Below are 15,737 nucleotides of genomic sequence, written 5' to 3'. Positions count from 1 at the left end.
AGACTTTTTCATCTCTGGCAACTCATATAACAGCTGCTCTTTTTCTGGGAATGGTCTGTTATGTTCAGTTGGTAATATAATAATTTTCCTTGGGAAAACGAGTTTTATCTTTTCCTTCAATGTCCATTCTTTCTCTACAGTGGTCAAGGGCTCTGCCATCACAACAATGTCGCTGAATGCTTGTAACCTCATTTGGGTTAAATCATGATTATAACTTGAGTTGTCTGATTGGCTTGTATAGACAAAAATAGATCTGTTCATTTAAACTCAAACTCCAAGTTCACAGCAAGTTTTTATTTTTAAAATGTATAAAAAATGTGTTCCTGTTTGCTACTGAGACTTTTCAGTTGTAATTCTCTTTGCTGTAACTCAACTAGTCTTCCCTCACAGCTTCCATGAATAGGATGTGCATTGTGTGAGGAGGTCCAGAATTACCTGCTAAAAGCCAGGATGATGGGAAAAAAAGCAACACAAAGAGAAAGATCATTGGGAGAAGCCAGCCCCCTATTGCCAGCTTAAATGGTCCTATAAGAATAGAACAGAACTGGAAGGGACCTTGGAAGTCTTCTAGTCCAGCCCCTTCCCCCCCCCTGCTCAAGCAGGAGAACCTATACCATCTCAGATAAGTGACTGTCTAGCCTTTTTAAAAATCTCCAGTGATGGAGCACCCACGATTTCTGGAGGCAAGCTGTTCCACTGGTTAATTGTCCTGTCAGGAAGTTTTTCCTTAATTCCAGGTTGCTTCTCTCTTTGATCAGTTTCCAACCATTGTTTCTTGTCCTGCCCTCTGGTGCTTTGGTGAATAATGTGATCCCCTCTTCTTTGTGGCAGCCCCTCAAATACTGGAATACTGCTATCATGTCTCCCCTATTTCTTCTTTTCTTTAGACTAGCCAAACCCAATGCATGATAAGATTTTTCCTACCACCACCATAATGAACATCTACATTTCAAGAAGATACCCATCTTTCTTGACTAAGGGGCTCAGGATATTTGGCCCCAAAGCAGACAGCCAGTCAGCACATGGCAAAAAAGTGTGACTGTCCTTTTTAAAGTGTTTGCCACACACAGCACAAAAACAGGCAGCTACTTCCTTGTAACATTTTCAGTCTAATTCTGGATTTTTTTCCCCTTGGCAAATATTGTTATATTTAGTTCATCAAAAAAAGGTTTTTCCCAGTCTTATAGGTATTGTTTGAAATAAAAAGAATATTTTTGATAAGATATCCATTTTCACTGTTGCTATTCTCCTCAGTATTGAGAGTTGTAAATTTTTCCACTTTTCCAGATCCAATTTTATTTGTTTTAACAATCTTATACAGTTGTTTTCTTTTATTGTTGCACATCTTGCTGTTAACAGACAGCTACTTTCTCATTGTGATTGAATTAAAGTCATTATCTTTGGATATGTTCACTGATCATTTTTGCAGATAGGAAAGCCTGTGTATGTTGTGCAGGATACATATTAATTTCAGCAGCACCAGTCAGTGTTACCAAGAAGGAGAAGTATTATAAGGATGTACTTCAGCAATGTCTGGAGAACAACATTTGCTTCTCATGGCATATAGGAATCAAAATATAGTCTGCCTTGGCTTGTCTTTCAAGTTATTATTTTCTGTGTTCAAACTTTATCATTTTAGAATCATATGACGTCTAGTCCTAATTTTTTGGTCCTAGGTTACTGATATACATTGTTACATAACAGAATCTGATACATGTTTTCTCAGAAGTAAAATCCACTGATTTCTAAGAAAGCACATGTATATAAAATTCAAAATTTAGTATATATTTTAAAATGGTGTTCTGTCATCATATAAAAATTATATTGACATATATCAATCCGTTGCCTTGCCAACTTTATTCTTTCTCCTCTTAAATTATTATCAACTTTTTTTTTTTTTTCAGTTTGAAACAAGTTACCACTTGGTGCCAATTTGGCTGTGCATTGAGTTTAAATATAGCTAGATGGCAGCACCTAACTTATTCAGCTGATCTCCAGAAGTGTAGTGGGATTGGATAAGGTTAAGCACTTTGATGGAAGACTACCAGGAGTAGTTAGGAAGTTGAAAAACATCTTGGAGGAAGGCAGTGACAAGCCATCTTTACATTATTATTAAGAAGATGACAAGGATCTCTCCATGAAGTCACCATCAGCTAGTGGTTGGTTGTTTTTCTTCCCCATTTACACAGGTCATGGTGCTTTCTGGGATCAAGTGATCTACATACTGCCCTTGATATGATGGAATGAGGGTTCCATATGGCTTAGAGATACACTCTCCATGTTTACCAGGTAGTACAAATGTTTTTCTTTTCTACTTTTCTTCACGTTTCCCCCCAAGATTGATAGCTGATGTTTTCTTTCTTAACTACATATTCTCGCTAATGTAGATAAGAAAGAAGAGTTGAGGAACTGCTATTTTGGTACAATGTGGGAGGGGAAAAAAAACTCTATTTGCGGGGGGGGGGAACCTTTTCTGTAAGGTTTCCATGCTGCCGATTTTGAATTCTTAACCTTGGCTCTATCGATTCGATTCGACACCAGCCACACGATCATCTTTCGTCTAATACAAACCGTGGGCAAGCTGTCTTCAGAAAGGGATCCCCGTGCTGCCTCCAGATTTTGTCTCCAGCCTCCCTTCCCCCGCCCTAGGGCTTGATCCCAAGTCTTGAAAACCAATTACCTTCACTTTCACCTGTATTCTGTGGATGAGCGTCTCTTCTGAAGCACCTTTGACCAATCCCCCGACCCTCCCATTTGCTAACAGAGTGGGAATCCGCCCACCGCTATCAGGCTGCCTCACCAGCGGCCAAAAGCTGCAGCGGCTCCTCCTCCTCCTCCTCCTCCTCCCGTCCCCCTCCCCGCCTCAACCAGGAGGAGGCGCTCGTCTCCGATACGGTCGTGTTTATGGTAATAGCCGCCGCTAGATTAAAAAAAAAAAAGTTGAGGTGGCTCTACTATTACCTGTATTACTGTAGCACCGGCATAGGGGAGGAGTGAAGGAAGGAACCTAGGAGACAGCGGTGAGAGGAGGAGGAGGGAGGAGGAGCAACAGCCGCGGGCGGAGCAGCGCTGCAAGACTCTCTGGCGGGGAGCGCTCGGCACCCGAGCCTTGGCTAAACTGACGGCCCTACTTCGCTGGAAGCAAAAGCCCGGGAAAAGAAGTGGGCTCGACCTCTCTAGGCTCCAGGCTCCACGGCAGCGTAGCTCCGCCCCCTTCTCTGGCTTCGAGGGTCTCTTGCTGAAGAGAGAAGCGAGGGAGAGGCGATCGGCTCGCTTATTGGAAGGGGACGGACAGACAGACAGACGGACGGACGGCGGCCAGCCCGGCTCGCCTGGGCTGTCGCGTGTTGCCTGCAACATTCGAAAAGCTCTTCTTCCCCTGCACGCGCCGCTTCTCCTTACTCCCCGCGCGGCTGAGGATGCAAGACTCCCGCCTGGTCGGTTGCCTGGCTCCGGTTTCCTTGCTCGCCGCGACCCCTCGCCCTAGCCCGCCGTGCCAGCTGCTGGGCTGGGCGGGGGGTTGCTGAACCCTTTGCATGGGGTGGCCGCCGCCTCCGGCCTCGGTCCGTCTCTCCGCTGCTGCGCCTGCTGCCGGGAAAAATGCCCCGGCAGGAGCTGCCTTTGCCCGAAGGCTGGGAGGAAGCTCGCGACTACGACGGCAAAGTCTATTACATCGACCACGCCACCAAAACTACCAGCTGGGTCGACCCGCGAGACAGGTGAGGAAGGACTGACCTGAGGAGGCCGAGCCAGTCGGCCGGGGAGGAGCCTGCGCTGTAAGGGCGACAGGTGCCTGGAGCAGACTGTGTGCCGTGGTGGGGATAGGAAGGGAAGAACTTGGCCGCGGAAAGTACGTGGGCCCGGGAACGTGTGTGCGTGTTTGTCCGCTCGTCAGGTCGCTCCCCCCCCCGTATTGTTCCTGGCAGGTCAGAATGGTTTGAGAGCGATCTCTGAAGATTTGGGCCAGTATTAGCACAGGTAGTTCTCGTCTTACGACCACGGTTGAGTCCAACATTGGCATTGGTTAAGTGAGCTTTTGACCCATTTTACGACCTCTCTTGCAACAGTTGTTAAGTGAATCATTGCAGTTGATGTTAGTTAACCTGATTGTTAACTGAATCCGGCTTCCCCATTGACTTTGCTTGTGAGAAGTTGCAAAAGGGGATCACATGACCCTGGGACACTGCAACCGTCATAAAAACAAGTCAGTTGCCAAGCATCTGAATTTCGATCACATGATCGTGAGGATGCTGGAACAGTTGCAAGTGTGAAAAATTGTCATAAATCACTTTTTTCAGTGCCGTTGTAACTTTGAACGGTCACCAAATGAACTGTTGTAAGTCGAGGACTACCTGAATCTAGGCCGGCTCCATGCAAAAAACTGTTTTGAGTAGGAACATATCTAGCAATATTGGTAAAAGAAAATGTGTTCTGAGCTTTATGCAGATGCTTCCTTCTTGGCTTCAATAAACATACATCAACTGGACAGGGGAGGGTCTGGGGACCCCGGACATGATTAAAATAAGCCAAAAGCCAGACCGTTTATAACTGGGAAACTTCCAGAAGCTCCATCCTATTCAACTGTTATTTAGGACAAGGATCAGATCTTTAATTTGTGGTCTTATTGGTGTGTATTTTAATTGGTATGTATCCTGCATAGGAGCCATCACTGTCATTCTAAACCCAAGTTGGGTTGCTTATGTTCTTTTTTTCACTAGTTTTTTTTATTTTTAAAGCCCTCTGCCTCTGACAGCTGAGGCCAGCACTTTAGGCTTTCCTCCTCCCATTCCCTACTTTTACAATTCCAAGAAGTAGGGAGGTCAGACTGTTCTTTCCATTCCCTTTAGCAGAGTTTCACGTCTAAACAGAGATTTGAACTATACATTACCAACATCTAACCTGCTTCCTGAAACCATGCAGAGATAAATATGCTGACCCACATGGTTGATACATTTAAATGGCATTAGTGGAATGCTTACAGAGACAAAGGGCATCATGTCAAAGTTCAGGTGGAAAGCCTGTGTAATTTGAACATGGAAGCTGCCATCAACTTGCCACACAGCTTCTTTTGTTACTTTTTTGAATGATTCATTACGTGTTTGGTCTGGTGGGAAATACTTAAGGTGGGTGTGGGGGAGTATTTTGGAGTGCAAAAGCTCAATATAAATTGAGCAAAAGCTCAATATAATTCCAATCCCACTTTATAGAACAATATTTGCTCAGGGTCCACGGAGATCTGTGAACGGATTCCACTGTCAACTTCCTTGCATGCATTTTTTTTCTGTTATGATTACACCACATGATTAGAATTCAGCAAAGGTATGAAATTCAAGTGATCCATTATGTAATCTATCTTATTTCCTGGAGCCCTACTTCAGTGATAATATGGGTAGCTGTTCAGGCAGTATCTTTAAAATCATTGACTCCTTTCTTCATTTCATATGGTGAATCCTGAAATTTGAATTGGCTCCCAGATACTTATGCAAATCAAAGGCTAACTGGAATGGTGCTAGTCAGGACTAGCTTCCTCCTCCATTTTTCAGACTTGTCAGAACATAGAATTGCACCTGCTGAACTAAAGGTGTGTCTTAGGAAACTGGTGGTGGAATTAAACAGGTGCATAAAACTTGTTTGACTCCCCAGTTATACTTGAGGCAACTCAGTTAATTTTTTTTAAAAAGCTGTTTTTTTAAGTAGCTACATTTGTACAACTTAAATAAATACATTTGGTATTTAACTAAAATAACTACAATAGATTGTTGTTCTTCAAACACTGTTGCTAAAAGCAGAGAAGTATTATATCTGTAGAAGTACCTTGAACTTCACTGCTTGCTATGTAGATTAAAAGATGTAACTTTTCATTATACCAGTGCTTCTTTCCCCCCCCCCTTCTTGCAAGGATGAGTGGGGTATGTATTTGCCCCTTTTTGTCCCATTAATTAAATTGTTGCTCATGCATCCATGAGTATTCTTTTGCTTCTTTGCTATCTTCTTAAAAAGATACCAACTATATTTTTATACATTTTTCATTGAACTCAAGTTTAAACCCTTGATGTGGGATATATTTTAAAAAAATATTTTCTTCAAACTAATAAGATACTTTTGTGTTAGACTTTATCTAATACAAAAGCATATTTAGCTAAAATATTGGCATTTGATCCAGAGCAACTTTTGAATTAATAGAAATATTGATCTTCAAATGTAGAATATATGTGTATATTGAGCGTATATTGATACTCAAGTGTAGATTGAGTATTTGTGCAACTTTCATTGCTTCCTTCCCCACAAAATATATGATAAAATAGTCAGAATGAATTTGTTCTTTTTCTGGTATGATTTACTACATCTTGATTCTGTATAAATGGGGAGACAGGTTTAATAATTTTTCACACCTTAAATACAAGAGAGATAATGGGCAAACTTCTAGATTCCATGGCTTCTTTGCTAGAATATAGAAATCCAGCAAGCTGAACAAAGTGCAAAACGGTGGCTCAGGGGTAATATTAATTGCTAACATCTCCTATGCCATTTACTGAAATAACCTGTGTATTCAAATAAAAAAGGATTCTGTAGAACAACCTCACCTACATTGCTTGTGTTAAACAACTAGATGACAATTATTAGTAATGAAAAATGATCTACCATACTAGCAAAACTATTACTGTTCAAACTTCTGTTAAGTTGTTGCCAGACTAAAATCAAGACACCTAACTTATAGCATAATACCAATATGACTACAAATGAAGAATAATGTTTTTAGAAGAAAGTATTGAACTCTAAATGTCCAGTTTAATAATACTATCTGTAATGTATTCAGTTAGATTTCTAGTATTTAGTTCTGCAAATTCTTGGTCTAGCCAGAAATCTTGAGGTTACTTAAAGTTTGTAACATCTCTGATTTTGATATAGTACAATTATTACTTTACTATATTCTATGGCAGGGGTCCCCAACCCCTGGTCCATGGACTAGTACCGAGCCACGGCATGCCAGCAACTGGTCCACACAAACAAGCAAAGCCTCATCCCCAGGATGCAGGCAGCACACAAAATCACACACCCTCCGGTCCAATAAAAAAACCTCTGTCCACGTAACTGGTCCCTGGTGCCCAAAAGGTTGGGGACCTCTCTGTTCTATGGTATCCTTCATTATGATAATTTTTGGATTTTAATATCATATCCCCTCATTTCCCTTTTCTAGGGAATTTTTCAGTAATGAATAAAAATCTGAGTGTATTCTTGGATTGCAGACCATATTTCAACCAGACCCAAAGATTGACAATTGACACTCCTAGATGATAAGATCAGAATGCAGGTAATTTAGATGCCCCATGTTTCTGACTTATATTATTATAAATGTGCTGAAAGCAGAAAATTATTAGAGAGAAGGACTGTTATTTTGTGTGTGTTTTACAGAGAAAGTATTAGAATTGTAGGTTACAGTAATTCCAGAAAATACCGAGATAGAACTAAAATGCGTATCAAATATTTTATGTGATTCTCCCATTGCAGTTTTAGACAATTAACTAAAACATATTGGTTCAGACATAGTCATATTTGAGAGTGAAATTCATGTTTACTTTAAAATTGTTAACTGTTCGCATTTTGTGAGGACTAAGAATTTAGTATTAGAAGGACATATTAACCCTTTAAATCAACATTGCTAAGAAGATACCCACTATCATAATCTAATGGAAAAGGTTGGTTTGAGAAAACATGGTTAACCAATGTCATTCATTCAGTGAGTTCATTGAAGGATTTAGCTAGAGTTCTCTGATCTAAGCACTACATTTCTGTGCTTACATACACACAGTGCATTAAATTGCACAAGTATAATAGAGCCAAATCATTGTCTGATATATTGAGTGTGCTATATATTTAACACAGGGATAGTTGAAGATACCTATGTGTTGTCAACAGAGAGCCATGCTTTTGCTAAAATTTGTTTCCTTTATACTTTTTGGAGAAAAAAAATGGGAAATATTAGGATGCAGAAAGAAGTCCAGATTGCTAAAAATGCTTCCTATGTGTGATTTAGAGATGATGAAGTCATCACATATATCACATCACATATTATAATGACTTCATCATCCCCAAATGCTAAATGTGTTTAAAATACAAGCAAATAGACTTTGTATAAAAACAACAACTTTTATGATTCTGTTCTGTATGGACCTAGTTCTTTAACATCAAATCAATGGACTGTCTAGCTTAGAACATCCAATTGAGTGGTATGTCAGTATTTCATATTTCAGATAGAATTTTCCTGTTTTAAATTCATATGCCTATTCTAGAATGTGAAACACTTAAAACTTTTTTGAGAAAATTCAGCCACTGACTAGAAATGCACAAACTGAGGCACCAGGCCATAGCTACATTGCATTCTGAAGGGCTACTTCCATTGTCCAAGGGTCATATTGCTTCCAAGGTCAGAATGTCATAACTGACATGTATGAGCAAGTAGTATGTGTGTGCATAAAATATCTTTTAGTTTTGTTTAAGCACTGAACCTGGCAAAACTATATCCTGTGCAGATGGAATGATGTACCATTTTCACAAATTAATGGTATCAGGATTTGTTTTTGGGCTATTAACTATTGAGGTGATTTTTCTAGCTGTGTTTGAAAACACTCATCTGTTTCAGCAGTACTTCCAAATCTATGTGATAATTCCTACTCAGCTTTTGTGATCACAACAACAGTACTGTTCCAATGGGGAAGCAGAGATTTGAATTGTAACAATAAAAATCCAGATTTTCTTTTAAAAAATGAGGATTTTGTAGTGCATTCAGCCTGTCCTCCACTTCATATTCTCCAGATGTTTTGGATTCAAGTTCCCATTATTTTTGACTATTCTGGCTTCTACTTCAAAATATCTGGAGAGCATTAGGATGGAAAGTGGAGGCTGTAGTTCTTTGGTAAACGTAGCTTAACTGTGAGGATGAAAAATTATAAGCATGGCACTGTCTTGTGGCTCTCTTTGTTTTAAGTTTACCATAACTACAAGTTATTTTCTGGTACAATAACCAGAGAGTGCCCTGAGAAGCAAACTATGGGAACATTGTCTACTTAGAGACTAGCTGGCAGTCAAAAATAGTAAGCTTAAAGCAAGGCACAAAGTGTTGTTTCCAACTGAAGCCAATTGATACGCACAGGTGTGTTTAATAGTAAACCAAGCCTGTTGCTGTTATATCATCCAATTAAGCTCAATATATATATATCACAAGTGACACATTGTTCTAGCACTATTAGAACCATTTCATTGAAAGCATTTTTAAAAAAAAGATTCCTGAGTTCTTAGAACATTAGTTCAGCAGATATTTATAGAAGATAATTGGTATGTATCAAAATGCTACAATCCCAACATTCATATTATTTACTAATCAGTTCCTTTGAGATTAAATCAAACCCTAACCTTGAATCCAATAGATTAGGGGTGTCAAACTGCCAGCCCGCGGGCCAGATGCATCATAGCAAAACCGCACTGGCTCCCTTGCCGGCAATGGCAAAAAAGTCGCGATATGGCACAACACGTCACGTGACATTGCGAGTTTGACACCCCTGCGACAGATGAAGAACTCTTAAGTAAAACCTATAAGGATTTTTAAAGCATGTCTCAGTTTTCCTTACATTTTTTACTTTTTAAAATGGTAACTTAAAAGTTGGCCAAGGTTTTTTGGCGGAAGGGAGGGGACAAGGATGGAAAATGCATCAAAATTTCCACTTATTAGCAAGGTTCCTGAAACTCCAAAACCTCTACTCAGCTTTAGATTAGTTTGATTAATTGTCAGGAATAATAGAGCTGAGAGGGAATTACTGCGAGGGAAATATGACTTTTTTGAGATAAGTATCCAGTAAAAGTGTTCTTTTTTGCATTCAATCTCTATATGAAGTTGTATTCAATGTCACATTTTAGCATTAATTATTTAAAAGCCATACCTTAAAATGATCATTAAGTCAGATTAAATGTACAAAGCATAGATTTAATATGAACTGAATCACGTTCATATGTTCCTATTAAAATGGCTTTCTTCACATTTCTAGATTTTCAAAAGTTTTTGCACGTGTTTTAGGCTTTTTTCTTTTTATTGACAAATGCATTTCCAAACCGTCTTATAGGCTTGAGTGCATGGGAGTGGGAGTCTGTTTAGTGACTGAGGTGAATCTTGTTTTGTTGGTGGCTAGCTATAATTTAATCTGGCCTTCACAGAAGGCTGGAGAAGTTGCCATCCTTGGTTAGTGCGCTCTGAGGGGAAAAGATTCACATGAGTGCAGTTGGCTGCCTTTGCTTCGTTACCAATCAAGAAAGGGCAACAGATTGGGAAGGTCTGCAGCTGCATAAGCTCCAGTTCTGCCAAAAAGAATAATGAGAGTAGTCAAGAAAAGGAACAAAAGCTGAGGAGAGATGCCCTACATCTCTGAGATTTTTTTCTTTACACTCCGGGTTTTCATTTGCAAATCAGCACTATTCTGTTTGTTGTTTGTGCTTCTCACTGAACTTTTTTCTCCCCATGGATCTCTTTCTTTGGAAATGTTCATTTTATTTATCCAAATTTAATTGCATTCCACTGAAGCATCATTTAACAGCTAGATTTTGATTTTTGTTTTAGTTTTAAGTGATGTATATGACAGCAGTTTGGTAACTCTAGATAAAACTCACACCCAATGTATATATACATTTTCTTGCAAATAAGTGGCTGGAACAGGAAAAAAATAGCGCCTCACACAAATTCAGTAAAAGTGTGCTTTTCTTTGAAACTGATTATGTGCCTTAATATATAAATAACATTAATATTCCTTAACTTTAAGATAATACGTATATATTTTGTCCTTATTACAACATGCAATATTCATTGTTTCAGAATTCAGCTTCCCTTTGGCTTCAACTTTCTAATCATTATTTGATTCTACAAGAGTGAGGATTATTTCATTGCATAATATATAATGCAACAAGATATGTATAATAGCGTTGTTTTGATAGTTTTACCTATGACAAGCTCCCACAGAAAAATGTTGAAAGTCTTAAGGTTGGGGTTGAGGTGGGGTGGTGAGTAAATTGGACTTTCCACCATTTGTTGACCAATAGAATAGTTGGTCTGTTCAGGCTTTTCTTTAAAGTTTTTTTTTTAAAAAACTGAACTTGATTTACCTTGCCTTAATATTTAAAAAATGCAGATATCTTTCATTATACTAAGAGGTAGCTGCTCTATATAAAAATGGAGTAAACCCCCCTCTCATAGTGATGATGATTTTCCTGACAGTTAGAACAATTAACCAGTGGAACAACTTGCCTCCAGAAGCAGTGAATGCTCCAACATTGGAAGTTTTTAAGAAGAGACTGTCCGAAATGGTATAGGGTTTCCTGCCTGAACAGGGGGTTGGACTAGATGACCTCTGAGGTCCCTTCCAACTTTATTATTATTATTATTATTATTATTATTATTATTATTATTATTATTATTATTATTTTATCATCTAGTTAGGTAATGAAACCTCTTTAAGCAAACAAGCTTAGTGAGCATCAAGGGCTCTACAGTTCAACCCTGCGTTACACATTTTCCCTTCTATTGGATCTAAGTGTGCTACTTATTATGCTACTATCATTCTAAGTGCCCCATTATCCATTAAATTATTAATTTTGATACAAAGTAGAATGTATTGGCAAATATTTTTGCCTGATTCAGTCTATATTCAGAAATTTCAGTCTGGTTTATAATAGTTTTCTAATAATTAAATTAAATAATCGCAAAATGCAGATAAAATAGACAAAAGATAAATTTAAAGTTAGAGCATGGTAAATCTAGGCAGCATTCTAAAAAGCAGAGACATCACCCTGCCAACAAAAGTGCGTATAGTCCAGGCCATGGTTTTCCCAGTTGCAATGTATGGCTGTGAAAGTTGGACCATAAGAAAGGCTGAGCGCAAAAGAATTGAGGCCTTTGAACTATGGTGCTGGAGAAGACTCCTGCGAGTCCCTTGGACTGCAAGGCGTTCAAACCGGTCAGTCCTAGAAGAGATCAACCCCGACTGCTCTTTAGAAGGCCAGATCCTGAAGTTGAAACTCAAGTACTTTGGCCACCTAATGAGAAGGAAGGATTCACTGGAGAAGAGCTTAATGCTGGGAAAGATTGAGGGCAATAGAAGAAGGGGACGACAGAGAATGAGATGGCTGGATGGAGTCACTGAAGCAGTAGGTGTGAATTTAAATGGACTCCAGAAGATGGTAGAGGACAGGAAGACCTGGAGGAACGTTGTCCATGGGGTCGCGATGGGTCGGACACGACTTCGCAATTAACAACAACAACAAACTAATGAAATATTTCAAGCCATTTTAAAATGCTTAGCTTTCTTTTTCAATCAGGTTGGTATCAGAAAATCCACTCTGCAAGTAGGCATCTCGATTTGGAATTCTTTTCAGAAAGGCAAGCAGGAGCATGAGAAGTACAGTAGGCTTAAAGAGTGTGCAAGAGGAGAGGATAAGGAGACATTAAGAGTTTTTGAAGAGGCAAATAGATTAACATACTATATTAGATATATCTCATAAAAATAATTTTGGGAATAACACATAGTGCTGTAATGACTGCATCCTCTGCCCCAAACAGGCACCTTCAATAGTACTTAGTAAGAAGCTTTGAATGATACAAATATATTTCTGTATTGACACTTAGCGTGTGAAGTAGCAGTGTTCCAATATCTCAGGGTTGCCACAAAGAAGAGGGAATCAAGCTATTCTCCAAAGTGCCTGAAGGCAGGACCTGAAGCAACGGATGGAAACTAACCAAGGAGAGAACCAGCTTTGAACTAAGGAGAAAGTTCTTGACAGTTAGAACAATTAATCAATGAAACGAGTTGCCTCCAGAAGTTGTGGGTGTTCCAACACTGGAAGTTTTAAAGAAGAGATTGGACGGCCATTTGTCTGAAATGCTATAGGACAGGGGTTCCCAACCCCAGGTCCGTGGACCGGTATCGGGCTGCAACATGCCAGCAATTGGGCCGTGCAAACAACGAAGCCCCATTCATGGGATGCAGGCAGCACACGAAATCACCCCCCCCCTCTGGTCCATGGAAAAATATTTCTCCACAGACCTGGTGCTCAAAAGGTTGGGGGCCTCTGCTATAGGGTTTCCTGCTTGAGCAGGGGGTTGGACTAGATGACCTCCAAGGTCCCTTCCATCATTATCATCATCATCATCATCATCATCATCATTATTATTATTATTATAAAAGACATTCTATCATGACTTACAACCAGGTATTATTTTCACAAAATGATATCTGCCATAATATAAAATCACCTATTCTTTTTAAACTTGATTTTTAAAGGCCTGGTTTATCCTATATTTCCCAATCCTAATATTTTCTAGTGAGTTGTCTTCCTTATTTTTATTTCCTTTTATTTTCTATTGTTGATCCCATTTATTTATGTATACCACTACCCATAGAATCAATTGCAGCAATGTACATTTAACAGGAAAAAAATAACTATAAAATGACAATACATTTTAAAAAGTCAGCTGATACAAACATATTTCAAAAAAGGACAGGCAAAAAGCCAATCAGAGTCTCTTAAAACCGTGAGATAGGTGGCATATACTTTTAATAAATAAATGAATAAAATAAGAAGCAGGAATATTATCAGTAGGCAGGAGTAAAGTAAAACTTTATTTTACATAAGCATTAATCTGTTTTCACAAATGTACTTTCCCAGTCTTATAGCTACCAATATTGGAACATTGTCAAAGAGTCAGGCACCACATTTATGTATGTTCTCTTGTCCCTAACATTTGGTTAGGGCAATAATATGAGCAAAGAATATTGAAATACAAGTGAAATGGTTATAGTTTGCATAGGTTTGTAAAGTGGAAACTGTTCCCACTCTCCTACAAAAAGTTGGCAAATGCAAAGCTGTCTTTGAATCGGTTTCCAAGTAACATGCTTACTTTGTTCAAAACTCTGCAAATTGGAGAAGGGAACGCTTCCTATAAACTGCCCATTCACCAAATTGTATGAATTATAATGCATCCCAGGCTTCTTGAGTTAGTTCATTTCACAGGAGTGAAACATGTTATTCCTTAAAGTTTAGTACAACAAACATTCCTCCGTTCAGGGTACACAATGCACATGTATTTCCTTTACGAAAGAATGCAAACCTGTCTGTCCACATTTTATTACTGTATTATTCTTCTCACTGACCCAACTAATACATTGCTGGAATTCAGCATGGTTATTGTTTGAAAATCCAGAGTAATTCTTGGGACCTTTATCAAAGTGAGAATGATTTTAGCATTTGTATTCCTTCAATTATTTCTGTTTCTTTCTTATCCTATGTATATTTGCTCTTTTTCTATTGCATGGATGTTATAGCATTTTTTCAGAAATTATTATGGCAAAAGCATAAACCTTAGAAATTACAAATTTGTGAGGAATTGGATGAATTGCAAGTATTTTATAAAAAAATCACATCAATTTTGAGATATAATATACTTTTTAAACTTTTCAGCCTTTTGATAAAGACCAAGTGAAGTGATTGAAACCAATTCTATGATATATTTTTTTCACTGCGGTAGCATATATTAATGTAATTCCATGTTTTTATGTTCTGTTTCATGAAGTCGGTTGTTATTTATAAAATATATTTGCAGAGAAAAAAGTTCATTAAGCATCTGATTTTGTATTGAACTCTAAAGCTGTGAAAAACATATGATTGCAGTATTCCTATATTTGAGAGATTGCCACAAAGAAGAGGAGGTCAACTTATTTTCCAAAGCACCAGAGGGCAGGACAAGAAACCATGGAAATTAATCAAGGAGAGAAGCAACCTGGAATTAAGGAGAAACTTCCTAACAGTGAGGACAATTAATCAGTGGAACAGCTTGTCATCAGAAGTTGGAGGTTTTTAAGAAGAGACTAGACAGTCACTTGTCTGAAATGGTATAGGGTCTCTTTCTTGAGCAGGGGATTAGACTAGAAGACCTCTAAGGTCCCTTCCAGCTCTATTCTGATTGATAGCTCAGATCTTCACCTTTTAATTAAAGCACATTTTTTTAACACATCAGTGCAAAGCTGATGATACTGTTGTAAGAAGTTGCTGTATAAGTGTGGCATAAAAGATGTACTGCTTTAAAGACTTGATGCTTGCCTTTGTACAAGATCTTGCCTAAACACCTTAATAATTCTTTAAGCATATTATTAATTTTGTAGTTCTACAATTTTTAATCATTACACATCATCCTAATTAGGTGGAAGTCACAGGGCCCAACTTACGACAGCAGTTCTGACTATGGTTGTTAAGTGAATTGCCATGGGTCATTAAGTGTGATGTCATATGATTGACTTGTCACTTCCTGCCAGTTTTTCCATTGACTTTGCTCTTGGGAAGCTGGCTGTGAAGTTTGCTAATGACAATCACATGATTGCAGGACTCTATGATCACTATAAATGAGCACCAGTTGCCAAGAACCTGAATCGTGATCAGGGGACACAGCTTCGACAATTGTTCACATGTTTCTTTTAAACGGTCACTGAATAAGCGGTCAGTGAGTGAAGATTACTTGTATATTAGGTTGTTTAAGTAAAAAAAAAATCATGTTGTAATTGGTAACTCATCTAACATTTATAGAATATTTTTTAATGTCTTAATGTCCAAGATGTGCCCCCTCCCAAAAGAGCCCTAACGTTTAAAGCTGCAGCCATTATAAACTCAGTGTTCTATGGGCCTACATGAAGCAGTTCCTCAGAAAG

General features: G+C 38.6%; 1 protein-coding gene across 4 annotated transcripts in view; it reads left to right on the top strand.

Moving 5' to 3' along the window:
• The first annotated feature begins 1,918 nt into the window (after nt 1-1,918).
• WWC1 (WW and C2 domain containing 1) overlaps nt 1,919-15,737 on the top strand; it is a 112,811-nt gene continuing 98,992 nt past the window's right edge. The window contains exon 1 of one of the 4 annotated variants that reach the window (XM_039353389.1): nt 1,919-2,289. In XM_039353389.1, the coding sequence (XP_039209323.1) occupies nt 2,279-2,289 (11 nt within the window). In that variant the 5' untranslated portion in view covers nt 1,919-2,278. Of the gene's footprint in view, nt 2,290-3,087; nt 3,720-7,277; nt 7,313-15,737 lie in introns of those variants that run through there. The other 3 variants (XM_039353354.1, XM_039353372.1, XM_039353362.1) reach the window with 3 other exon arrangements.

The sequence above is a fragment of the Crotalus tigris genome, unplaced genomic scaffold (genome assembly GCF_016545835.1).
Source record: "Crotalus tigris isolate CLP2741 ecotype Arizona unplaced genomic scaffold, ASM1654583v1 scf7180000017568.12009008, whole genome shotgun sequence".
Classification (NCBI taxonomy): Eukaryota; Metazoa; Chordata; class Lepidosauria; order Squamata; family Viperidae; genus Crotalus; species Crotalus tigris.
Note: the sequence above shows the minus strand (reverse complement) of the source record. Positions and strands in the feature narration are given on the sequence as shown.